Genomic DNA, 26222 nt, shown 5'->3' with positions numbered 1-26222 from the left:
TGAATTAAGTCCGAAATACTCATATTTTGGCCCCAAAAGTTAAGGAAAGTCCTTTTCTTCGTAGTTGTTACAGTTTTACATCTAGCAATGCAGTGCTTTGATTAAAAGGTACTTCATGGCTCCTATAATTGTAGCATTTAGGTCTATCATAATGATGCCTCCAGGATATGATGCCTATACCTATATAGGCATTGTTTTTCACCCTGTTGCTTCATATTGTTGTCTGAAAAAATCTGAGAATCAACAAATTAAATTGGTATGGCCTTACCTGCTGCTAGCACATCTTGTGGCACGATGGAGCCAGTCTGAAGATATCCCAGCTTGTTCTTTAAGGTCTCCACACTGACCTCTGAGGAGTGGAAGTACAGCGACAAGGTGTCCTCAAGGTCACCTCGAAGGTCATAGCTGGTCAACTCCTCGAGTCTCTGGAGGAAAAATAGAATATGTTTAACAAAAAAAAATTTCACCCCATGTCCTGACTGACTTTTTGAACTTCTGTCGTTCTGCCTGTCGTTCTGCCTGTCAATCATCCCCAACCCATGTGCTGTCAACCTACTCTGGGTAATCAGACAGACAAACCCATAGCTCAGGCACCCAAAACAATACTTCCAAGAAAATGCAATTCTTGGACATCTTACAAATGCCTGGATAGTGGATACTGGCACAATATATCGAAAGAAGAAATTCACAAAAACTACATCATTGAGGTGTGAGATCTTTGACTTCTTGTTTTCTATAGTGAGATGCAGACTGCAGATACTAGTATTTCTAACACTGCACCTGCTGAAACTTGTCCATAAGAATCAGCAGCTCTGCATCAGTAGCCAGTGCCAGCAGACTGCGAGCCTGTGTACAGCTGTGTTCTCCCCGGGAGTACAGCTATTTCTAGTTTTCTGTTATAGTAGTGTTCTAGCTTTCTGTTACAGTAGTGTTCTAGCTTTCTGTTACAGTAGTGTTCTAGCTTTCTGTTACAGTAGTGTTCTAGCTTTCTGTTACAGTAGTGAACAGTAGTGAACTGTTCCCACCTGCTGAAACTTGTCCATGAGAATCAGCAGCTCTGCGTCGGTAGCCAGAGCCAGAAGACTGTGTGCCTGTGTACAGCTGTGTTCTCCCCGGGAGTACAGCTATTTCTAGTTTTCTGTTACAGTTACAGTAGTGAACTGTCCCCACCTGTTGGAACTTGTCCATGAGCATAAGCAGCTCTGCGTCAGTAGCCAGAGCCAGGAGACTGTGTGCCTGTGTACAGCTGTGTTCTCCCCAGGAGTACAGCTATTTCTAGTTTTCTGTTACAGTTACAGTAGTGAACTGTCCCCACCTGTTGGAACTTGTCCATGAGCATAAGCAGCTCTGCGTCAGTAGCCAGAGCCAGGAGACTGTGTGCCTGTGTACAGCTGTGTTCTCCCCGGGAGTACAGCTATTTCTAGTTTTCTGTTGCTGTTACAGTTAGTGAACTGTCCCCACCTGTTGGAACTTGTCCATGAGCATAAGCAGCTCTGCGTCAGTAGCCAGTGCCAGCAGACTGCGTGCCTGTGTACAGCTGTGTTCTCCCCGGGAGTACAGCTGAAGCATCTCCTCCTTACCCTCCACCAGCCGTCTTCTCTTCTCCTCCACTACACTCGACAACTCCGCCAGGCTGCACTGACGAGCCTCCTCTACCTGGGAAACAGTTTAACCTTTAGTACACTGAAGTAGTCATTGGTTAATGGCTCTCTACTGCTATGTTGGTATTGGTTATGGTTCATTCAACCTCCAAATGACAACAGATTTTATTTGTGCATATCTCTACTGTCAAACATGCCCAGGGCTAGCCTCTACCAGGCTTGAGTAGAAGAGTAGAAATTTGCCAAATAGACAGATGACATGCCAGGGGAGTTGGTCCACTAAGGAGTACATTTACCACCTCCCCTGGCATGTCATCTGTCTATTTGGCAAATTTCTATCCTTTCCTACCACTTCTGAAACCTGGTAGAGGCTAGCCCAAGGCAACCACCCAGAGGTCTGAGGAAAAGCAGCCACCTTGGACAGGTGCTCAAGTATACACAAAGTGCCCCCAAAAGAAAAAGACAGGATGCAAATGATCGATCGAGTAATGACATTATACGTAATGACAGGATGGACCATAGCACCCAACCACCACCCACCTTGCTGATGAGCTCAGAAGCAGACCTGACGATTTCTGCCTCAGCTCGGTTCTGTTTCTCCAGGAGGAGAGCCAACGCCCTGTCAAACCTGGACACACAGGGTAGTACTGTTACAGTAGTTCATCACTTTGTCTCACAACAGTAAAATTTCACAGTCTCAAGAAAATGGACATGTCCACAGAACTTAATCTTCAAGGAGGCGGCAACTGCAGGGAGGGTGACGAAAGATAAATAATGTGGTAACGGTAATGATAAGTTCATGATATCATGAAGGTTCATATGTGTTGGTAGTCAGGTGGATTCTTTGAAATGTGACATCAATCTTGAGTCAAAGGTATACCTTTGACTCAGGGTGACATCACACTTCAGAGAATCCACGTTCATGATATTTTGACTCATTTGAACCATACTGCTAACCAGCAGGATTGCGTCACAGATAGCACTAAGGAAACAAAACATTCCACAGACTGGTACCATACCTGTCCCTTTCCCCCTCCATTGTCTGTAGTTTCTTCTCCAGGCCAGTGATGCTGGAGCGAAGAGTCTGCCTGTAGCTGGCTGCTATCTCATCCGGGGACTTGTAGTTATTTCTGTTCCATGGGAACACATACAGTTGGGAACAAACTGTAAAACTTATGACTGGTTTATTGAACTTCCAAAAGTCACAGTACATGTATCGCAGAAGCCCTTGACAGGGGAACTGAACTGCACTGATCTTTTACAAAAGTACAGCTATCGTAACTACTAGTACACAACAATCACAATCCACATAAAACTTGCAATTGTTATACTTTATACAAAGGTTTCTGAACAGTTTTTTGTATGATCCACACTTCTAAAAGTCTGAGTGGTGCAGGTAAGACTTGTCTGGTACAGGTCATTTTTAAACCAACAGTGCAGTTATGCAGAAAAAAAGTATTTAGAGCCCTGACAAACGTTTTTTTTTCTCATTATGATGTGACACCAACGTATGAATGAATGAATGAGGCCTTTTCTTATCTTGATTTGCTTGTTTGGCCGACAGGCCACTTTTTGAAAACAAAATCACCTGGGTATGGTTGTGTTCTCCTCCACACATTTGCTACAGCACAGCATCCCTGAGGTCTCACAGAACAGTTCCAGGGTCTCCCCCTGGTGTTTGGAGCAGTACAGCGGCCTCTTCTGAGCCTGCTGCTGGCTGAAGAACTCGGAGATGTTCTGGATCCTGTGGCTGCGGAAAATCTGCAAACAAAACAGTATTTGTGAAAAGCAATCATGGGAATATGAAGATCATTCTTACATATAGTTACTTATAAGACCTAGGTGGAAAATGTTGTGTCTTTCGTTTCCCAACTGACCCTAGCACAAATTGGGGAACACTAGCCTCAGAGTCTTTTTTTTTTATTGACCACTGGTAAGGCTATAGGATTTTTGATCTGACATCTGAATTTCAAACCCTTTGAACACTGCAACATCATTTGACACATTTTCAGAAGCAACGTTTTCTTCGGTAAATCGGGTGAAATATTTGTCCAAAAGCAAACAGATGGACTACTGGTCCTTGAAACAATACCAATGCATTGTCAAACTTTTTTAATTGGATCATTTTAGCCTAGCCTGATTAAATCGCTTTACGGTTGCTGCCCTCCCAATGGCCACTGAATCCACGGATGGCAGAGTTTGAGTTACACACTCAGACTAATTTTAGCCGTAATCTAAAAGAAAAACTTAAGAAATGCCTGGCAGCACCCCCTACCTGCATATGCTTGTGCGCTGCATGACAGTTGACACAGAGGAACCTCTGGCAGTCCAGACAGCGGTGTGAGGCCTCCAGCAGGTTGTCACAGCTGGTGCACTTCACACTCTCCTTCTTAGCACAGGCTACGGACTTCGCATTGATGATGTTTGCAACAAGGATGTTGTCCGTAAGGTCTACAGAAAAAGGAAGGAAAAATACGATGTAATGCAACACATATTCCAGACAAGAAGTTAAGACTCGTGGCTATTGCCCTCTTGTCCGATGGCTGCGATTAACAGTGAATGAGCCTCACAGTCACAGAAAAAGGCATGCAGACCCTCAAAAGAACAATCTTCCTCCCACAGCCAATACTCATGAATACTAGTAGTTTGGGAACACATCCACATATAGCAGTGACACCTGTGTTGTGTAATGTGAACCAGTCAGAATTGCCCTGAGGAAGGGGACAGACGTTCACTGAAATGTCGGCTGAATAAAACTTAAAACTTAAAAACCACCTGGTTGTGGAAAAAAGAATCTTTTTATTCTGACAAGGAGGTTAAATATAACTTGTATCTAACCTCCTTAATTCTGATACTCACCATTGTCACCCTTGGCAACCTCCTCCTTACAGGTCTGTACGGGACACGAGAAGACCTTCTCCTTGTCCGCCTCCTCCTGGACCTTAAAGACGCACGTCTCACAGAAGGTGTGCAGGCACGGCAGCAGCTTCGGCTTGCAGAACACATGGCAGCACTGAGTGCAGCGAACGACAACATGACCAGACTCCTTTGCCATACTTCACGCCGACTGGAATGACAAAAAAAGAGAAGTTTCAGTCAAATTCTGCCTTTGCTTTATCTTCTAAACAAAACAACATTGAGATGGCAGATGTCAGCACTGAGTGCAGCGAATGACAACATGCCCAGACTCCTTGGCCATTCTTGTTCAAGCTGACTGGAAAACAAAAGGAGAAGAGTTCTGTGAGTTTGGTCCTGAATTCTGCCTTCGAAAAGATCAACAACACTCCCTCACCATCTTGAGATAAATTACAGGCAGGCTGTTTGGTTGACTAACTTTTACGAAAGACAATTTTTGGCCATCCTTTTTGAACTGACTAGAAAAACAAATGGAGAAGAAATTTCTGTGAGTTTGGTTGCGACGTCTGCTTCGGCTTACAGAACACATGGCAGCACTGAGTGCAGCGAACGACAACATGACCAGATGTCTCCTTGGCCATTCTTGTTCAAGCCAACTAGAAAAAAAAAAAGGATGAGAAAGGTACTATAACGGATACATTACAGCAATGCAGCAATAAAAAAAAAACACTCAATTTGAGATGACAGATATCTGCATGTTTTATGACGAACAATTTTACAATCAAATTTGCAACCTAAGCAAAGTCCAGTGAACAAAACCGCTATTTGTATGATAATTTGTGTATGTGTGAGCTGTGAGGTTGAAAAATATGCAGGCAAATAATTGTTATCTATTCAAGTTAAAACAACAACATTACAAACATTTAAGTTGCAAGTTCAAGAACAAAAGTGCACCCAATTTGTGCCTTAATTTTCTCAACGTCCATAATCAAATGTAGTAATATCTTAAACTTCTATGTTTCATTTATTTTGCAGGAGCATAAATTAATATGTTGTTGTTTTCTTGGCGGGGGGGGAGCTACAAAGTTACTAGTGGTTTTCACATCTCAAAGATTTGCTACCGCTTTATACTGACAAACAAAACATATCCCTACATCCCTACCATGTTTACAACATTCTGTACAATACACAGAACCGTTGAACAATCTCTAAACGTCGACAAAATAAACAGAAAAGTTTGGAAAGTCAACAAACCATTCACAAAACTCTCATCACGTGGGTCACCAAAATGGCCACCCAAATAATGACGTCACGTGACCCTCAAAACTTTGACAACTTACGAAATTTGAAAATAAAATGTCTACAGCCAAATATTCCAGCTCTGAAGCTTCAAATAATCTTCGAAACAGTCATTTGTATGAATGTTAGTTTTGTTATTTGATTAAGTTGACTTGAAATTCCCGGTAGGCACTCGGCTTTCCGAACTTTACCGAAGATACCCGAGTCCGTCAGAAGCAGTGGCTAGCAGACGACGCCGATGGGCCGACCTGGAGGCTGAATTTCGTGCATAAAACAGGAGAAAACGTCTTCATATCTGATAAAACAAGGTATGGAAATGTCTTCAGTACCCACAGAGTACACTTCTGGTTCAAAATATCGAGTAAATTCGTCGTATCGTTTTGTAGTTTGATACGAACGCACTGCCAAATTCATCTGTCACGGTGAACAACTCTATTGACGTCGTTTTACTTCTACACATACAGTAGCGTAAAGATCCTAAAATATCTCTTCGTTAGAAATTTACTATCAAGAACTCATTTCTATAAGTTATAAGTATTTCACCTACAATCTGAGCTAGTTTTGTGTTGTGATTCCGGCTCAAGTTAGTGCCTCTCTAGATCCGGTTCGATGCAAAATAAATCGATACGAAACAAAACACAGAAGTGTACGCAGCAGTCAAACCACCATTTTGTTGCCACCGAACGTTTGATTTTACCGTGAAAGTTCGCTATTTTAAAGCATCTAAGTATTGTCTCCACTATCTGAATCTTTTCTCTTCCAAGTCTGAAAACATCTCAGAGAAAATGGCGACCGGTCAAACCAGCATTTCTTTCGTGTCCGACTCCAGAATGTACAGCAGGTTTGTTGATTTTGCTGGTCCATATTCTCCATATCCATATTCAGTCTGCTTGAAGATTAAATGTTCACAGTCTGTTAGTTCATAGTGAAAGACATCATGGACTTTTCCTGAATAACATATCTAAAAACCAGCAAGGAGCTCGAGGTTAAATACAAGTGATCTACATTGACATGTTTGATTTTATTTCAATTCATTGCATTGCATTGACAGATCAAACTACATCACACATAAATGGAATTGTGGCACTTTAGAGGCTATCAAATAATTATCTTGATAGCGCTTATTAGGTTGCTGTCATATCAGAATTCTAAAAATAATTTGCTCTGCCCTCTTCACAGTGGCGATGACCAGTTCAACAGAGGAATACAGCAGGTGAGAGACACTGATTACGAATTATGCAAAATTTTCGCCGCTGATTAAGAATTACGTTAAATTCAAAGAGCTGATTACAGCTTTAGGCTATGGGGCTAATGTACTATTATGAATTACGTTGATTTTTGGGGCGGCTGCCTACGGATTAGAAAGACTAAAAAGGCCCAATTTAATACACCTTAGGCCATGTTGATTTGATTATATGGATGACATCCTCTGGGAGCCCCAAAACTGATGCGTGCGTGCGAATAAAAAAAAAGTTTTGCAAAAAAAAAAAGTTCTTTTCATTATGAAATCTACGTGGTCATGAGGGTTGAGCAAATGGCACAGAATATGGTTTGGCGAATAATCTAGTCTTCAAGTTTATTTCTTTACAATTTTGTCTTTTTTTCGTTTGATTTTGGCATTCTACGACATTGGTATAGTTTTTGTTAATTTTTTTTGTAACTTATGGTATATTTTTGCTCATTTTGCAACTGTTTTGTACGATTTACAGTATGGTTGAAAACTTTTTTTTTTGGAAACGGCCGAAAATTCATGCGTGCGCGGATGTCATCCATATAATCAAATCAACATGGCCTTATGAAAAAGGGCATGCAGGCCCCCATGTATGACTTCTCCATCTCTAGGTTGCACAGTCCACAGAGGAGGGTGGAGGTGATGGCTACAGTTACCAGGACAACAAGGTCACCATTGACAACCTGAACAAACAGCTGGTTACTATGGAGGAACAGCTCAACAAGAACAGCAGTGAGTGACAAAAAATGTTCTGGATTATCAAATCCTTGCTTGGTGTCCCTGTTCAAGGAAATCTGTATGACATTCGGACATCTACTGCTATTTCTTACCACAGTTTCACCATTATTTCATACTTGAACCATTTGGAATACTGCCATGTGAGGAGGAGTCCCATTATTTTTTTGTATCATCCATAAATCCAGTCGCTACACCCAACCCATGGTACAATACAAGCAAGTTTTCTGTCAGCAACATCACATTTTTGCCTCACAGATAACTATGAGAGTGGAGTCATTAAATATTAAAAGAATGACCAGAAAATCCAGTTTTGTTGCCCTGAAATTGCATTGTATTTGCTGGCTTCCTGATAGTTTACCACTTGGGTTGGTGGTTCTGCAAGCGTCAGACAAAGGACTTATATACACAGGCTACCTTTAACCATGTTCCCCAAATCCTGTCCACAGTGCGAGCCCACATGCTGAACTGTGAGCTGGCCATGCAGTATGACCCGGTCACCCTCACCGCGCTGAACCAGTGCCAGGAGAGCTGTGAGAGATGTGAGGGAGTGATGTCTGACACGGCACGGGCACCCAACTTACAGGTGTGTAAGTCTGTAACTGTTTAATAACTGACCACAATTATGTATATGTCCAACTCCCACACATTGTAGATACATTTCCCTGTATTCACACGTGTAGATATGTAAATATTTGGTTTGGGGTTTGGGAATGCATCTATAGCAGCGACACCTGTGTAAGAAACAGGAGCCAGTAAAAACCCTTCTGGTCCCGGGCCGGGGTTCGAACCATTTGCCGGATCTGTTGGTAGCGCCTATAAACCCCCCACTGTTACACCTGTGCTGCAGTGCAATGTGAACCCGTCAGAATTGCCCTGAGGAAGGTGGCATACGGTCACCGAAATGTCAGCTGAATAAAAGACTTGGTTGTGTAAAAAGAGTCTCTTTACACTTTTCCTGCAGGTGCACATTGAGAATGAAGTTGACGTACCCGAGCAAGATCTTATGGAGGTGGTGGTCAACGCTGACAAGCCGACTCCTTAGACCTTAGATCGTCTTCAAAATTTCTTTGTTGTCTTTGCTGTAAGGCACAATCAGTGCGACAGTGTAGGTCTTAAACCATCATAGTACCTACTCATAAGTAGGTCCTAGAGCTTATGATGCCATAGAAAGATCACTACTAGAGACTCTCCAAAGAGTGGCAGACTTGTGGTGAGAAGTAGCGGCCCCCTTTAACATGTGCCAATGTATCTTGTCATATATACTGGATACACCGGCCATGTTGCTATTGCACATTGCGGCTCTTGGTTTTAGTAGACACCTAAGTATTGGACTTAGGCTATCTTTTGGTGATAAAGTCCAGCTTCAGGGGCAAGTGAAGGATGGGTTGTGAAGGATTGTTGATGTTTTGGGACAGACAATGTAGGATTGGGGGTGGGGGAAAAAGACGGAGGCTTCTGAAAATTTTGTTCTGCAAAAAATGTTGGATGACAAGATCGTTCATGCATGGACTTTTGAGCATCTTATCTCTTTTCAGGAAATGTACTACTGGTAGTACAATCGCTCAACAGGATTCTCAGCTTGTACAGCTATTGTCTAAGACTATAACATACATGTACATGTACTATGCAAAGAGGTTGACATGGTTCTCTCACTACATGTATTTAATTTATGACTGACTGTATAGGTATTGGAGCTACTCTTGTAACTTAACTTAACTTCCTTTTCGACTTCTGTTATTGGACTAAAATAAAATACACCAGGTCCTGTATTTTCTCTGATCTCCTTTATTTACACAGAACATTTCTTCCAGTTATACATATTCCACCTAAGTATTGCCACATATGCAAGTAGGCCTTTCCAATCTGTACATGGCCTGCCAGCCTTCATTTGGCTTCTCATGGACAATCAGTTTGTCTCACACTGCTTAGGTCTCCAATCTGCAGCCTCAATAAAGATGTATATCTTTGTTTAGCATGAGTCTGCTACAACTGTTATTGCGAAGTGGACCAAAACAGAAAAAGGATGGATACATGCTGTGCAGTCAATGTATTGACCAAGACTCAATACAATATCCTAGAAACAAAAAAAAATTAAACACAAGAATATTGCTTTTAACACATTGCAGCAACAAAATATACTTACAGTTAACGAGATCTTGGCAACAGTGTTAACACAATTGCAATGCAGTTGCCACTTACCATGTCATTATTTGTCATATATTGAGGAATGTTTTTCTTACCACCAGAAATCACCTGAGAAAAGCATTTTCCCTTCTTGCAGCATCTGAAGGAAGTATAGATGATTCTATCATCATTTTTGTTCGAGATGAAAAAAAAAAGTTTGGAGTACAGCTTATTTCACAATGAGTGAATGTCCTTTTCAAAGACAGTCAAAAACGAAACAGAACATCTGGGATACATTCTTGTATCTTGGCTACCTTTCCCATAAATCACTTTCAAACAAAAACCCCACAATTCCTGCATAGGGTTGAAGCAAATTAAACTTAAGGGAACACTGTACCGTCTTTTCCTATATATGGTACTTTTCCTATATATGGTACTGTAACAACAAAACCAGAAATCTCGATCCATATGAATGATTTTGCACACAATAAGATATCTTTGCACATTATTTGCTTCTTCTGACAAATATCTTAAAACTTCCATACTTGTATTGGCACCACAATTTCATTACTGGCATCTGACAGTCAACAAGTCATAGTCTTAATAAGGACCAAATAAGTCCTAATATTCTTGAAAGTGAGCTGGGATCTGAAAACAATGGTTTGCTATTACAAATTTTACTACATGTAGGTCAGCATGAGGTACATGTTGAGAATACAATCAAGTTTATGTGACCCTTATGAAGCAGTTTAAACTAATTTCCAGCACAAAAGATTGGACTTACCAACATTTTTGACTGCACAACTCCAGTCTTTGTGTCCAAAAGATTGGACTTACCAACTTTTTGACTACACAACTCCTGTCTTTGTGTTGGAAATCAGTTTAAACTGCTTCATAATGACTTCTACCAACACAGATGAACTTTCAAGATTTACGTGACCCTGCTAGTACACTAGATTGTAGTTATGCTTAGTTACTAGAAGACGAAAGCTTGCGGATTCTTGATTGCTTCTTTGGCTGTGGTGTGGGCAGCTTCCTGTTCTTCAGTAGGGGACTGTTCATTATCTCTGTGGCACTGGGTCTGAGGCTGGGGTCATGGGACACCAGCCAACGCACAAAGTTAGCCTGCAAATCAACACAGAAGTGAGTGTTATCAGCTGAGGGTGAAAGGTTTTGGACAAATAAATCAACAAGGTATCTGTAAGAATACTGGACACTGAACAAGACTACTTCCTGAGAGGGGTGAAAAAAACTATTTTACATCAGGGACTATCACTCAACTATGACAGGGGCTGACATCATTTACCAGATACCTTTGACCCAGTGTTGACGTCACACTTCAGGGAAGCCACATGACAAGTCTCACTGGGTCAGTCTATTGAAGAAGATCAGAATGACTGGTCGGAAGCACTAGGTGAGAACATTTCTTCGTGTTGGAGCAAAAGCTTTCACTCCAGACATAAAATGACCAATGTTTAGTTATTCTTTAATTACAGATACTGTAGTAATGACATTAAAATCTCACCTCTGCTCTGTTCTTCTCCACAAATGGCAGTGGTAATCTCTGCTTCTTCACATCCAGCAGAATCTGAGGAAACAAACTCAAAATGTTTATCTCATACAGAGATCCAACTACATTATTTGGTAAAGGTGAGAAAAAAAGCTTCCACAATTCTGTTTTTACTAGTAGTTACACAAGGTAAAGTTTCAAGTAGAATGTTAGTTTTATGTTAGTTTTAGTGTATTTTAGTAGTAGTAGTAGTAGTAAGCCTTTATTTAAACTCGAAAGCTTGTTCGGTTACAAATGTTAGTGTTGCCAGAAACTCCTGAAAAACAGGGTTTTGCCCTGAGTGTGCATTCCCTGGTAGCGGCAGAGCGGAGGAACGGAAGGGAGCGGAGATATTAGCGTTCACGGATGGATTCCAGGCTATTCCCTGGTAAAAGAATAATTCATTTCTTAATTGTTTTGTATATACTAGTAATTGTATAAAAAGTTCTCGTCAACTGTTCTGCCCAAATGTACGCAGTTTAACACCTACCCCAACCTTCTCCAGGGTCTATGTACACAGTTTAACACCTATACCCTGACCCTCTACCCAAATGTACACAGTTTAACACCTACCCTGACCCTCTCCATCTGTGTAGAGAAGGGATGCAGCAGCTCAAAGAAGATCAGGCCCAGGGAGAAGATGTCCACCTTGTGGGTGTACGCCTTCCCTGCAATCTAGGGGGAGAAACAAATGGAATCTGGATAACATATTCTTAATACAGAGTATGTAACATTTGGTTGATATTTTAGCACCTGTTCCTGTCCTACAACCTTCTGCATACCCGGTAAACCCAACACTAATCATAGAGGATTGATAGCCAAACTGCTACTTATTTGTTGTTTGCAAATGAAAACAGGACAAGTCACTATGTAGTACATGTAAATGATGAATGTTCTAGAGAAACCAGAGAGCCAAAAGATCTATGCCAGGTTTCTCCTTCAATGCAATAATTGAATACTAGTATTACTAATTCTATCACAGTACCATACAGCACAACTAAAAGGAAAATAAAAAGTAAAAGAATCATTATTGATACACAAGAAAATAGGAAATCTCTGGACTAACTAACTACATGTAACTAATGAAATTATTATATTAAAGTTCAAAATGGGGAACTGTGTGACAGTACAATATGGGCAACACATTGTATGTACTGGTGCATGTCTCTAGATCCATGAAAACAACTGACCTGTTCTGAGCTCATGTACAGCTGTGTTCCCACCTGGTCCGTGTGTCTCCGGTCCGCCCGACCGACAGCGACATCAGGAACCACATCCTCCCCATGCACACCCTCGTCCATGGCTGTCACCAGACCGAAGTCTCCAATCTTCACCACACCGTCCAACGAGAAGAAAATGTTGGAAGGCTGAAGGAATTAGAGAAAAAAGTTAGATAATACTGATAAAGATTACAACCTCCAACGGTTTAAATCAAGGGTGAACAAATATCTGACCACGCAGTCATCACTGTAACCCAAAACACGTAAGTGGCTCTCACGAGCCTTGTTTTGAGGTGAATTCTGAAGTAAATAAAAAAAAAAAAGGATCATGAAAAGGTCATGAAAGTTAATCTGTTTTGGTAGTTATATGATTGTTTAAAATTAAAGCTTTTGATCCAACACAAGAGATTCTTACCTAGAGCTTTCAATCTGTCAACAGACCCAGTATTGACGTCACAATTCAGAGAAGCCATGTGACAAGTCTCACTGGTCAAAAGCTCTAAGCTTAAGTGAGAGAAATTCAGTGTTGGATCAAAAGATTTAACTTTAAACAAAGAATGATTTTTCCAGAATCAAAAAAAACTTAATCAAATCAAATAAAACTCAATTTCTGGACATGTCCTAAGAATTCACAGTAGAACATTTGACCTTGAGGAGCCATGTCTGACCTTGAGGTCCCTGTGCATGAGTCCCCGGTTGTGTACGTACTCCACAGCTGTGGCGATCTGGTGGAAGATGTGCAGCGAGTCGCTCCTGTCTCTATCTGGCGTGTGCAACACCAACCAGTCCTTCAGTGTCTCCTTCTGACACAGCTGCATCTGGATGTACAGGTAAACCTTGGGGCTGGGTGCTTTGGCTTTTTTCTGCAAGTCTGTATCTGTTTTGCTTGGTCTTTCTGCTTCTTTGAGATTATCATCATGGCACTTGGATTTGGCATTGCTGTCTGTTTCGGACTGGTGGTCCACATCTGGGCATTGATTCTGTGTATGTACAACATCGTAGAGAGAGGAGCTGTCCGATACGTTTCCGTCCAGTTCCTCGGGGTTCGTCTGATTACTGCTGCTCGACTCTTCGAACAGGATCTGGAAGGAATCATCTTTGGCGACGACACTAGTTGAAGTTCCTATACCGCTGCTCTCTCCTCTGGTTATGGAACGTTGATAGCTCTGGAATGGAAGACTGCCGTCATCGTTGTTCGCAGAAACGTCCTCAAACACGATACTCGAAGACTCAGAAATTTCGGTGTGTTCCCTGTCATACTGGGCGAGTTTTGGTACAAACCCTCCGGTTCCGGAGAGATCTGCGAGCTTCTGAGTGAAGGAGTCGCTGAGTTGTCTGTGGTACAGCGGTTTGGTTCTGTCCAGCGGTGTCTCCTCCACGCTGGTCTCCCGAGAGAAGTGGAGCTGAGCCGCCCGTCTGACGGGACGGATGACTTCGGCAGAACTGGCGTTAGGGGAGCTCGGCAGGCTGGCCATGGTTCTGTAGCAGGAGGAGGGGGGGTAAAAAAAGTCAGCAAAAAGAAAGCAAACTTAAAGAAAGATTGGCATAAATGTTCATCTTCATTGATGAGCAATACAAACTGAGAAACATGAACTTTTGATAATATGTAAAGATACAGGTGATCCCACATTGAGGCTGAACAGGCCATGACATCTTCATCTTGTATGATGCTTGCCTAGTCATTTGATTATTCAGCACAGCACCACACAACACCATTAACTAGAAAGGTAAGATTTGCAAAGCAAAATGCATAATGTTTACCTTCACTACTGCTTTGTTTATTCTTACTCAAACACACTCATATATGGTGACCATGCTGCCTCTCTTGAACTCAGTTCTGCATGGCACTTGCAACATTATGTAACCCAACACCAGTTACCATGGTGACAGACGTCTGGTCCTGGTCATTAACCTTATTTGTTTGGAGAAGAAGGGAAATGAAGAAGAAACAGAGCAAAAACAATATAATATTAAATGTTTTCCTTCTGCGAAGGTGAACATAACAAATCCCTCACCCGCTGAGCTCCCCGAGAAGTTCCCGATCTTTTGCCTCCTGCCAGCCGGGCGGCGGAGTCTCCTCCCAGGTGCCGAAGTACCTCACGATCCCGGGGTGGTCCAGCTTAGCCAGCGCCTTCGCCTCGCGAAGGACCTTGTCTCTGGCATCTTTCCTGGGTATGGCAATGGAAAAGCGTGGGTTAAACTATAATGTATATTGGTGAAGGTTAGACATCAAGAAGATACACCAAAAAACTGTTACTCAAGCAACTGGATATGATTCCATGGGAGTTACTGACTGTGTTTGGCATTGTAATAATGTAATTATACAACAAATACAGTAAAACCTCTAAAAGGGAAGAGGCCCAATCAGTCCTTGATGGTGAGAGATTGTGTAACACGCCAAGAAGTTTGTTCCATGTCAGCAGAACATACTGCGCCTTCATGAAACCCAGATTTTTCAAGGCTTTCTTTGAATGTCTGTTTTAACGTTGCATAAACTTAAGACAGGATGTCATCCTTAAATACTCAAAATTTAATACAACCTAAAAGATATGTTCTGCCGAAGTGCTATGCTAAATACATTATGGGTTTTGCACAGGCACCGTATATACTGCAGACAAGCCAGGGAGTATGCTACTATCCTTCTCTACATCCAAGAGAAAAACACTCTAGTCTAACCTGTTTGGCAGTGAGATTCTCTTGATGGCATAGCTGCATTCATCAAACTTGTTCTTGACCTCATACACGACCCCAAAGCCGCCCCTTCCCAGGCACTGCACTAGGTCAAAGTCTGTCAGGTACCTAAGAAAATGGGTCAAGTCAATGTTAGTGCACTTATTTATTATGATCACTTCCCTTCTATTCTGTCAAAAGCAATGTTAACTTCTACATTACAACCATGGTATGTTTGGCAAGATCGATCTACTTGTTTCCAGGGAAGACAGTTTCAAAATGTGATGGTCACCTTTTTAAGTGTCCTTGTTACTTCTACAATAGAAATACATGTAGATTAAACAGGCTAGGGATTTGAGCCCTCAACCTTGTGGTCCAGATCTGGGATGCAAGCCACCCACCAGGCTACTTTCTGAAGCCTTATCTTCTGGAATCATTCTGGTATTTTGGGTATAGGAGAACAAGAGAAATAACTACAAAAAGCCATTGTAGCCATAGTTATTGAGTAGAGGTGCTAACCTTGACTTGTACTCCCCTGCATCCAGCCCAGGTTTGGTTTGGTCGGCTGAAGTATCGGTCAGGGTTTGGGAACCAGACGACGTTGAGCCTTGGGAGTCAGTCTGATCGAAGGATAATCACACTGTTATGAGCTGAAAACATGATTGCTGACCTAAAATCTCAACAGGCTACTACATGTAGTTTGGGAGACCTACATGTACATTGTAAGAACACTTGAAACCTTGACTATGAGACTTGTATCTCCTATATGGCCTAGGCTCTACACATTTTACTATCTAAGACCAATTAGCGCAAGGACTGAAGGAACATCTTGACTACTTTGAGTTTGAGCAGAGAAATGAACTCTTTCTGGGAGATACCAAACGCTGATGGTAGTCTTGGAGATCACCCAGTGTTTCACTCATGACAAATAAGGACAAGACAATCACAATGTTACAAGCCTGGATGCTATGCTTGTTATATTACATATTTATTGGAAAGAAAGCTTCACAGCTCCATGCTATCATCGTTCTCCCTCACCTTCACATCTTTCTTCCTGAAGTTCTGGATTAGCAGGACAATGCCAGAGGTCACGACACTGATAGCAACAACCTCCTGCCTGCAGGACAGACATCAGACAAACCATTTTAAGTCTTTTTTAGACTCAGTCACTATCAGTATACATGTATGCTGGAATCATGACAAGCAAACGTACTGCTGGCCCTCAGCCAGCTTCTAGCACTCAACCTCCAGTGTCTGACCTTTTGTGATCTGTGGTTAGGTAATTCCCACAGCCATGTACTGTCCCTCAATTCAAATACCTACGAACACATCCAAAACAAGACTGCCATACTCAGAGATAAGGTTCTCACCATAACAAAACACTCGTACAAAAAAAAGTGTAGGGGGGCTAAATCACAGCATAGGGGGTCCTAATCACAGCATAGGGGGCCCTACGCTCAAATAGCCTACTAAGAACCCTGTATTACCTGTCACTCCAAAAAGGGACGTATCTAACAGTTAAGTTTCTGACTGGACTGGTTGTCCTTACCACCAGCTGAGCAGCCGTGCGGTGAAGTCATCCTGCACCACGAGTTTCTGTGATGATGAGTTCTGTTCCACGCTCCTCCTGTGTCTGTCTTTCCCCTCCTCCAGCGGACAGCAGTTGGGGTCGTCAGAGAACAGGTAATAACCACTGTCTGTTTAGGCAGATGGAAAACATTTACTTAGACCTGATACGCGTGTGTATTCAACCTTCAGCCTGCAAAGGTACATGTACATGCAGCTGTTTTCCACTAGATTTGTACTGTGAATCAACTCGGTAATAAAAGAAGTATAGTGTAAAGAGACTCTTTTTACACAACCAAGTCTTTTGTTCAGCCGTGGTTTTGGTGACCATCTGTCACCTTCCTCAGGGCAATTCTGACTGGTTCACATTGCGCTGCAGCACAGGTGTCGCTGCTATAGATATGTGTGTGTAGATATGTAAATATTGTACGTTTGGGAATGCATCTACAGCAGCGACACCTGTGACAGACGGTCACCGAAACGTCGGCTGAATAAAAGACTTGGTTGCGTAAAAAGAGTCTCTTTATTCAAAACTACAAACTACTAGTAATGACTAACCGTAGGGATAGTCCACATTGCCTGTGGGGTGGTCAATAGGCGGTCTGTCCAGCTCGGGTTCATAGGTCAGCAGGGGAGGGGACTGTCCACCGGTCAGCAGGATGGGGGTCCTCGTGTCAGAGGTCGCAAGGTACGGTCGCCAGGACACCCTGAGGAAAGGGAAAGGGAAAGTGGAAGAAAGTGATTTACCAAGTCACCATGTGTTCTGTTTGCATAAGGTAACATCACAGAAATGGTGGATTACTTTTCACTGAGATTATGACTGAAGAGAATAAGAGAAAAATATATCAAAAAGACAAACTTTACATCAGTTAAAATACTAATAAATCTATATTCATATTTTTATACTTACATGGTATGAAAAACATACATAAGACTCGGGGCCATGTGTGTCAAGTCAAGTCAAGTCTAACTTTATCTACTAGTACTAGTATTCTTGATAACTGCCATATCTGCCATATATAGGTGGCTGCTTTTCAATAAAGTATGTCTGGTGGAACACTGTTCTGGACAATGGGTCAACAGTAGGGAAAGGATCTTCTGAAGCTTTCTCGCTGAGGTTTTAGGACGACAGTTGATAAAAGTGTGAATTAGAAGCACCTACTTTGGAATAGCCATGGGCAGTTTCTTGTCCATGAGGAGTTTGGCCTTCGCCACCATGTCCACCTCGGCAGCCATCTTGGAGGACAGCTGGACGTACATCTGGCCGTTGTGAACACCTGGCAGGTGGGAAAGATGATTAAGTGACAACTATTAGTATTACACTAATTATTAAATATTTCACTATAGTCGATGCCTAGACCTACGGATATGTGTTGCACAGACAAAAGAATTGTTCTCATCTACAGCATTTGACCAGTCACTCTGATCTTCCTCAACAGACTTCAGAGAAGCCACGTGACAAGACTCACTGGGTCAGTCGACTGAAGAAGACCAGAGAGACTGGTCAAAAGCTCTAGGTGAGAACAATCTGCTGCAACAAAAAGTTTTAAACAAGTAACTACCAACACAGAAGAACTTCATGATGGTATAATTGAGAGTGTTTGGAACTGTACTGACCCAGTCTTTAGCAGCTTGTACTTAAGTTACTGGTGTGTTACACCTGAAGGCAGTTCACCAGCTATGCAAAACAAAAATGCATTATAGAGAATGTTAGGAACTGTACCTACCCAGGTACATGGCAGGCTGTGTGACATCATCAGGAGGAAGGGTCTGGTCCTCTGATGTCAGGGCGGGGACGTGGGTTTGGTCAAACAGACCCACAGGCAGGAGCTCACCTTCCTCCAGGGTCCAGGCTGCCGCCACTGGGCTGGGGAACTGGGAGGGAGGGGGGAATTGACAATTAACTATAAAGGTAACATTTTCCAAGCAAATGCATAATGTTTACCTTATAGTCTGCTCTGTTAATTCTTACTCAAACACTCACACTCTTACTTCACATGCATGGTGACAGTAGTCTAAATCCCTCCTGCTATGAAATTGCAACATGATGTAACCCAACACTAGTTACCATGGTGACAGATGTCTGGTTCAGGTCATTGAGCTTATTTCTCTCCGACAGAAGAACAAGATACAGAAAATAGTACTACTTTCCATAAACCTAAACCTCTGCCTGATCAAATCCTGGATAGTGAGTGTCTGCCCCCTGACCTTGTATTTCCAGATGACCTTGTCAGGTCTGTCCTGTCTGACGGCTGAGACGACCCCGTCTGGAACCGACACCTTGATGCTGGTCAGGCTCTCCTCCTCATAGTAGTCCCAGCTGTACAATGAAGGAATGAGTGAGTGAGTGAGTGAGTGAGTGAGTGAGTGAGTGAGTGAGTGAGTGAGTGAGTGAGTGAGTGAGTGAGTGAGTGAGTGAGTGAGTGAGTGAGTGAGTGAGTGAGTGAGTGAGTGAGTGAGTGAAGATGACGGCTGAGACTATCAGTTTACCCGTTTCGACTTTTTATTATAAAGTCTTCATCAAAAATGACAAGAGTTACTGGCACCCAGAAGAATATTGAAGCATAAGTAGAAAGTGAACATAAATTCAAGTCAAATCAAGTGTATATAATTATGTAAATATTGCAACCTGCTGTACATGTTGGAGGACTTGCACGGCACGTCCTCTATGACATCATCAGGGACGTCGTCACTGCTGTCATTCATGCTGTTGTCATGGTTACCCTCCAGGAAGACCAGCTCGTGCTGACCCACACTGAAGTTCCACCTGGCAGGGAAGAACATTTCTAATTACAGTCCTATTTTATCTAGAGTCCATTCCGCGTCACCGTGTGGGTTGTTATTGTCATTATTTAGAAACGTTTTGAATTCTTTGTAATTGTTTGTGTAAGAAATTTCATAATTTGGAAATATTTTGAACATCTTGTCAATATTCTAAACAATTCCCTGGTTTTCTAAAACGTTTGAAATATTCCTGATGTGGAATATGACATTTCCAATAGTTTCTAAATATTTCTAACAGCACTCTACCATTTTTTACCATTATTTCGAATTATTTCTAACATTTTGTAAATAGGTCAGTGGGATGGGAAGGAAGTAATTCACACATCCCTGTGAAGTACAGGGTAGACTGCCTGGGTGTCAGGCTTTGATGCCTTACAACTAAAAGAGCCACCAGTGTCCAGCAGTGAAACCTAAAAATATACAGAAGAATACAGAAGAGTAGGATTAGCACCTACTTTTATTGGGGCAATTACCCACATCTACCATTTTTCATTTGTTTGAAATATTTCTAAATATTTCGAATAGTGAAAGAAACAAATGGGTAGTTCAAATTTATTCTAAATAAAGAGATCTTTGTACAGTCACTTTCAAAATGTTTCAGAAATATATAAATGAATTCAAATATATTCAAATTTTCATTTTCAAATTTTTGAAAAATTTAGAACTTTTGTTACTAGGGTATTCTTTTCTTCTAAATAATTCAAACATATTAGAAACATGGAGAAAAATCCCACTCGGTGACGCGGAATAGACTCTAATGGCCAGGAAGATTCTTGTCCCTTGCACACACAAAATCAGTTATGTTCTCTTCCATATCATTCCAGACCTTCCTTTCCTAAAATCCTTTCTTTTCCTTATGGTAATACATGTATGTATACCGAGTCACATGTACTAAAGTAACTAAAACATGTGCAACCTGCTGACAATACCAGCTTTGAGGCTAAGCAGAAATGGAGAAGAAGAAAAAGAAGCTGAACCCACTGGGGGTAAGTGTAGGAAAGATGTACCACCTGATACATGTAGTAAAACAAGACTTTTGAAAAAAGTTTATCTCGGCCGCTGGCCATGTAGTTTTGTGTTCTTGGAGGATGTCCACATAGATTTGTGTAACTGCTAGAGAGGAAAGAATGTATTACCTAGTATGTTCATACCTGTAACACCAAACAGGGTAATAAGTTGGCTTCCATTATCATTTGCTTCAATGGAATTAGTGAAAAATGATCATTGCTAAATACAATATAACGTTAAGTATATGTAACCACTACAATAATTTTCATTTTATTTCATTTTTTTATTTTTATTTATTTTTTATTTATTTTCATTTTATTTTTTATTCTGTTTTATTTTATCTCATTTAATTTTATTCTATTTTATCCGTTCTATGCATTATCAAACTTCTCCTCTACTGCTAGAGCTACTAAAACTTCACACCGAATATATTAAACATTTTAATTCGCCCCCTCTAGCGGTTTGGGCCAAATTGCAGCTTTCCAAAAAAATCCAAGATGGCGGCGGCAGATCGGGGCGCGGCTCGGCGATTGCCGATTTCATTGTATTTTCCTTGGTCTTTTACGCGATTCAAGCAAAGAAAACAAGTTGACCACAAGAACAAAAGAGTAATACAGCACTGGGAATCTAATGGTCCGTTTTGTTGGGCGGTAATTTCTCATTTCAAGTGAATATTTACTTGCGTCACAGTGATTTATTCACCAATCAAAAGCGACATCTTGCGACTGAAGCAAATATGGAAGGTTAATGTACATAATTTATGTCATTGATTTATTGGTCCAATTACAGCAGCTATTAGCGAAATTCTAGAACATTAAATGCATACTATGATATAAAACAATGGTTTTGTGGTAAACAGCATTTCCTCTTTTTTAGCAACTTCGTTGTATCAGAATAACGACACTATCATCCGGTAGGTCGACACCACAAAGTAAAGTATACATGCAGAGTAATTGGTTTCATTGGGTTTTTTTTCACGGTCGAAAACACGATCGAACGTACATATTTTGGAGCACAATACCTCGGCCGCTTCAGGCGGCCGAGATAAAAAGAACATACTAGTGATTCAGGACAAGATCAGTTATCTATGTTCCCTTCTATGTTGTCCTTTCCTTTCCTTACATTTATATGGGATCGTATGGCGCAATGGCAGAGTGCTCGACTCAGAACCAAGAGGTCCTGGGTTCGAGTCCTCACATGCCACCGATCCTGTGCCATTGGGAAAGGGACTTTATACACAACTTTTCTCACTTAACTCAAGTGAAAATAAGTATTGTCCTGTCCTGTATTTGTTTGTATGTGTGGGACGCAACACCAGCAACAGCTGCCTGTGTCCCACGTGTATTGTATTGTTACAATTTCAATAAATCAAATCAAATCCTAGCAAAGGGGCTAAGCATATACAAAAAAGAAGAAGTAGAATGTGAACCCACTGCTCCATGCCCTTCCTGTGCTCCACAGACCGGACTGTCTGCTGCAGACGTTTTACAATGATGATGTCCTCCTCATGATCAGTCTGGGCTGTCTCCGTCTCGTTGCTTCCAAAGTTGGTGCATCCTCCGGATGTGCATATATATTGCAGCTGTACGCAGGGGAATTAATGGACATTTAATGGGCTTTTCATGGCTTGAGAACACAATCCCAAACATCGCTAAGTTTGTATCACCCCTCGTCCCAGTTCATCACTGGGGTTGGCTACATATAGCAGCAAGAGGCAGAATTCCAGTCAGAAGCTCTGAGGAAGATGTCTGACAGGCACCGAAACGTGCGCAGGTGAGAAACATTACCTGTTGTGTATGAAGAAAATCCCTACATCATACGCATGTTCTAGTACTTCTACCAAGGAGTAGAACTTCTTGGATCTATCAACCTGTTTAAATATTTTTGTAAATCAGTGTTTAAGCATTGAAAAATCAGGCTGCCAACCTTGCCAGTTTTGGCGTGGACTCCGTAAGTCTTGGTCTCCTTCCCCCCCACCAACATGCTGTCATCGTTCATCTTGTAGGTGGAGCTGACAAGGGTGTCGGCGGTAAACGGAACAGCCTCCAGACTCTCTCCGTCCCACTGGAACAGCCCACCGTCCAGGGAGGGAATCAGCTGCATGGGACGGCCGTTTCGTGTCAACTGTGGGGAAAAGTACATACTCCAAGTTAAAGCCCATACAATAAAAATTTTTCACTACGTATAATTTTACTCACTCAAAACAAAACATTTTAGAAATCCAGTTTTAATATACCTGAAGTTTTTTTTTTTTTTTATTCCAACATTTCAAGACTGGACATGTTGACGGCATACTAGTACTCAAGTTATGTCAACTTATTTTATGTCGCCACCCACGCAAAGGACAAATACAGGGCAGGACAGTACTGATTTTTACTTGAGTCAAGTGAGGAAAGTTGTGTTATGTGCCTTTCCCAAGGGCACAAAATCATGGCATGTCAGGACTCGAACCTGGGACCTGTAGGTTCCAAGTCATGGACTCTGCCCTTACACCACACGACCCCACTGGAAGTTTTTTGCTCCTCCTGTCATAACAGAGATACCTGATGTTTTGAAAGATGAGTCTCTATCCTCCATAGATTGCAACTTTGCGCTAGCTCCCTAATGTCACTGGCCACCATAACATTACCAGTAGGCCCGTAGTACAGGGAGCCAGTGGGAAAGTACGTAGAATGGCACCCAGGCTTGTGTCTGTTCTGTCCCTGGCCTGCAAAGCTTTTTTAACTGTTGGTGCAATGATCTCTGATAAATATACACAAAATATCACAACAACTTAGCCAGTGTGTTACGCCAAAGGGCGGTTATACCGGCTATACAGATACAAATACAAAACTTAGGCACCATAATATTCAACTTCAAGTACAGTGGAGATCTTCACATAACTTTGCTATTTTTCTGTATTGTATACTACCCAGGACTATCAGTCTTGTGACAGTCCTATGATAAACAGTGCCAAGGTTAGGCTACACAACCTTTATTTATAAAGCACGAGTGTACAGCAGCCTGTGCATTGATTTTTGGGTGTTTCTCAGAAAGAAAATAAAAAATGACGTCATTTTGTTTGGCAGATGGTCACTGATACGTGACAATGCAAACTGCCACAAATAACAAAGTTTCTGTGATCACTACCAGGAAAGGACAGCTACAGTTAAAACTTGTATCAAATCGTATCGTATCATATCATATCGTAGAGTATAGTAGAGTTGGGTCAGTCCAGTAGAGTCGAGCTGAGTTGAGTCTAACTCTAAGGTCAAGTAGGAAGTTTGTCTCTTCTTCAACCGTCAGTGGTTTGTGTGGAAGGTCATGTGATACTGATACTACTTAACTGGAGGATGGTTCTCCAATCGACTCCATGAATACGTAGCCTGTGCAACTTTGTGTGACATTACTAAGTACAGTAAGCCTGGCTAAGGTAGAAAAATCTGGATGGTGCCCAGGCTATAGTACAGAATTCTGGATCTCCAATCATCACTCCCACATTGACCCACTGGACAGGATCACATGGACACATGGAGTCCAGTCTAGCCGACTGCTGCCCACCCCTGAGACAGGGAAGCCGGCAGCAGTATAATCTAAGCCTGGATATGTATGGATGGATGGATGTACTCCCACTCTAACATCTGACCAATTCTGATGTCTCACCTCCAGTCTGCTGATGCTGGCAGATAGCAGTGGCTCAGCCTCGTCTGTGTCCAGCGTCCACTTCAGCTGACCACCATTGTACATGTCCAGTGCAGAGACCTTCCCATCCAGGGTGCTCACCAACACAAGGGGTCTGGGGGTTAAATGACAGGTGTCAATTATGAAGGCGAGACACATGCCAATCACTGAACAGTACGATTTCAAGTTCCAAGCCTGGGTAGGACTAAGAGTGTTCAAAATACTAGTATATAACCTAAATGTTACTTGTTTATTTGTGTTTTGTTTGTTTTACTAAACCTGTAAACCACCTGTAGGTGTAACACGCCAGTTTTGTACAAGCAGTTTAAGATCGGACCGTAAGATTGATCCAGGAAGGACCCCTACTAGTACTTGTTCTGACATGCTCGAGGTGTGCCAATACGTTTCATCTGAGAGAACATCTAGATAGGCACTCTTTTGCACCTGAGGCAGTGAGGAAATAGGTGTAAAGTGCCTTTTGCAAGGGCACAGCAATGCGCCTGCCAGGGATTCAACCAAAGAACCTTATAATTCAAGAAGTCAACAATCTTATAAACCACAAGACCACATTGGCACCCTCCAGTGAGTTTTAAAAATAAATTACATTCTTTGAATTCATTTGTATCTCTCAACTTACTAATGTTAACTGTTTATTTGCCGTTTGTTTACACACGATTTATTTCATCTTTGTAACGTAGCGTTCCTGTCAGTCACGGTTTGTTTACATGTCACGTCATCGGGAACTCCCCACACTAGTAGAGACACGTCACTTCAAATACTTCTCGAACTTTCTATTCTAAAGACATCTTACTCATTCAGATCTGTGTATATTTAAAAAGGAGATACGTGTACAGTTGAGAGAAATGTATCAGACGTACGGAGTGTGAGAGCGGTGATGCGTCGAGCCGCACGCAGGCGTTTCTCGCACCTCGTCCTCTGAATCTGGAACGTCAACTACAAGCACATCTTCGTGAGGTGGGAGGGACGTCTCCTCCGTCTCACCAACATCTGGCAACCCTGCCAAACTCCTGCAGCACAGAAGAGCGAAAAACGTAGAAGCGGCGAAAAAGGAAAGTCGCGCGAGCCTGGGCTCCATGGCTGGACGCTAGCACAGCGTCGGGCTAGCGCGCTACATGAGTGGAAAATTACGGTGCAACGGCCACATACACACAAACACGGAGGCAGATCGATATAAACTCTGTGTGCAGATCTAAAAGTTTGGGCTTCGCTACACTACCGGAAACAGAATGGGCTCTGCCATTACGAAGAGGAACAAGGGAAAATATCAAACTCAGCGATTCTCAAAGTTACTGGCTTTATTAAGCTTTGTTTACAACAAATAGAATATTTCATAAGACTTCAATAAGTTTAAATAGTAGTAAAGATTAATGTTGTGTTTTAAACTATATATTTATATTTTATCTATTACAAAAATTCCCTATGACTTGGAATCGTCTGTTAAGGTGACCTAACGTTGACCCCTAGTTTCCGCCAAGCGCTGATTGGCCCAGTGTGATGAGTCAGCCTTCCAAAACGTTCCACCATGGAGGTAGAAATTTTTTTCTACCTCCATGGTTCCACAGACGACGTTTACGTGGCTCCAATCACGACTTTCACCTTTACATTAGAATTTAGATGTATTTGCGGCAGAGAAATGTCGGTGTGGTTCTCATGTGATGTTTGGTGTGCCTTTTTCACCGCGGCCTTGCAAGAAAACAAACTGTTGTTTACGAGTTGGTCGAGAAATATAGGGAGATACCATTTATGGGGATAATTCGTAAATTTTAGTAGATCACAATGAAAGATAACATGGTACTGGTATGCAAATGATAAAGACAAATATTTATTTGAAATTTTACAAATCATATTCATGCGTTTTGTTTAAGTCATGTGTCTAGAAAGGATTTTTAATGTTG

The 26222-nt window shown here is 41.9% G+C and overlaps 2 protein-coding genes across 3 annotated transcripts; one reads left to right on the top strand and one right to left on the bottom strand.

Moving 5' to 3' along the window:
- The first annotated feature begins 5872 nt into the window (after positions 1–5872).
- LOC109471557 lies at positions 5873–9227 on the top strand. Of its 2 annotated transcripts, none has more exons than XM_019770908.1 (6): positions 5873–6059; positions 6517–6597; positions 6936–6969; positions 7599–7719; positions 8172–8308; positions 8687–9227. In XM_019770908.1, exons 2-6 carry the CDS (start codon positions 6542–6544, stop codon positions 8765–8767), a joined length of 429 nt encoding a protein of 142 aa, XP_019626467.1. In that variant the 5' UTR covers positions 5873–6059; positions 6517–6541; the 3' UTR covers positions 8768–9227. The 2 variants fall into 2 exon arrangements, with proteins under 2 accessions (XP_019626467.1, XP_019626466.1); XM_019770907.1 differs by having other exon boundaries at positions 5873–6064; positions 6521–6597.
- Positions 9228–9511: 284 nt separating this feature from the next.
- LOC109471572 (eukaryotic translation initiation factor 2-alpha kinase 3-like) lies at positions 9512–25533 on the bottom strand. The gene is made up of 19 exons (XM_019770922.1): positions 25185–25533; positions 24289–24421; positions 22573–22770; positions 22080–22228; positions 19484–19621; positions 19063–19174; positions 18582–18729; positions 18017–18131; positions 17413–17522; positions 16838–16985; positions 16327–16405; positions 15808–15908; positions 15295–15417; positions 14634–14786; positions 13287–14097; positions 12589–12765; positions 11972–12073; positions 11375–11437; positions 9512–10974 (listed from the first exon to the last, which is right to left on the bottom strand). The coding sequence occupies exons 1-19, from the start codon at positions 25400–25402 to the stop codon at positions 10819–10821; spliced, it is 3234 nt and encodes a 1077-aa protein (XP_019626481.1). The 5' UTR covers positions 25403–25533; the 3' UTR covers positions 9512–10818.
- Positions 25534–26222: the final 689 nt, after the last annotated feature.

Source organism: Branchiostoma belcheri, unplaced genomic scaffold, assembly GCF_001625305.1.
Source record: "Branchiostoma belcheri isolate BF01 breed outbred unplaced genomic scaffold, Haploidv18h27 scaffold25, whole genome shotgun sequence".
Taxonomy (NCBI): Eukaryota; Metazoa; Chordata; class Leptocardii; order Amphioxiformes; family Branchiostomatidae; genus Branchiostoma; species Branchiostoma belcheri.
This window is presented reverse-complemented; position numbering and strand designations above follow the sequence as displayed.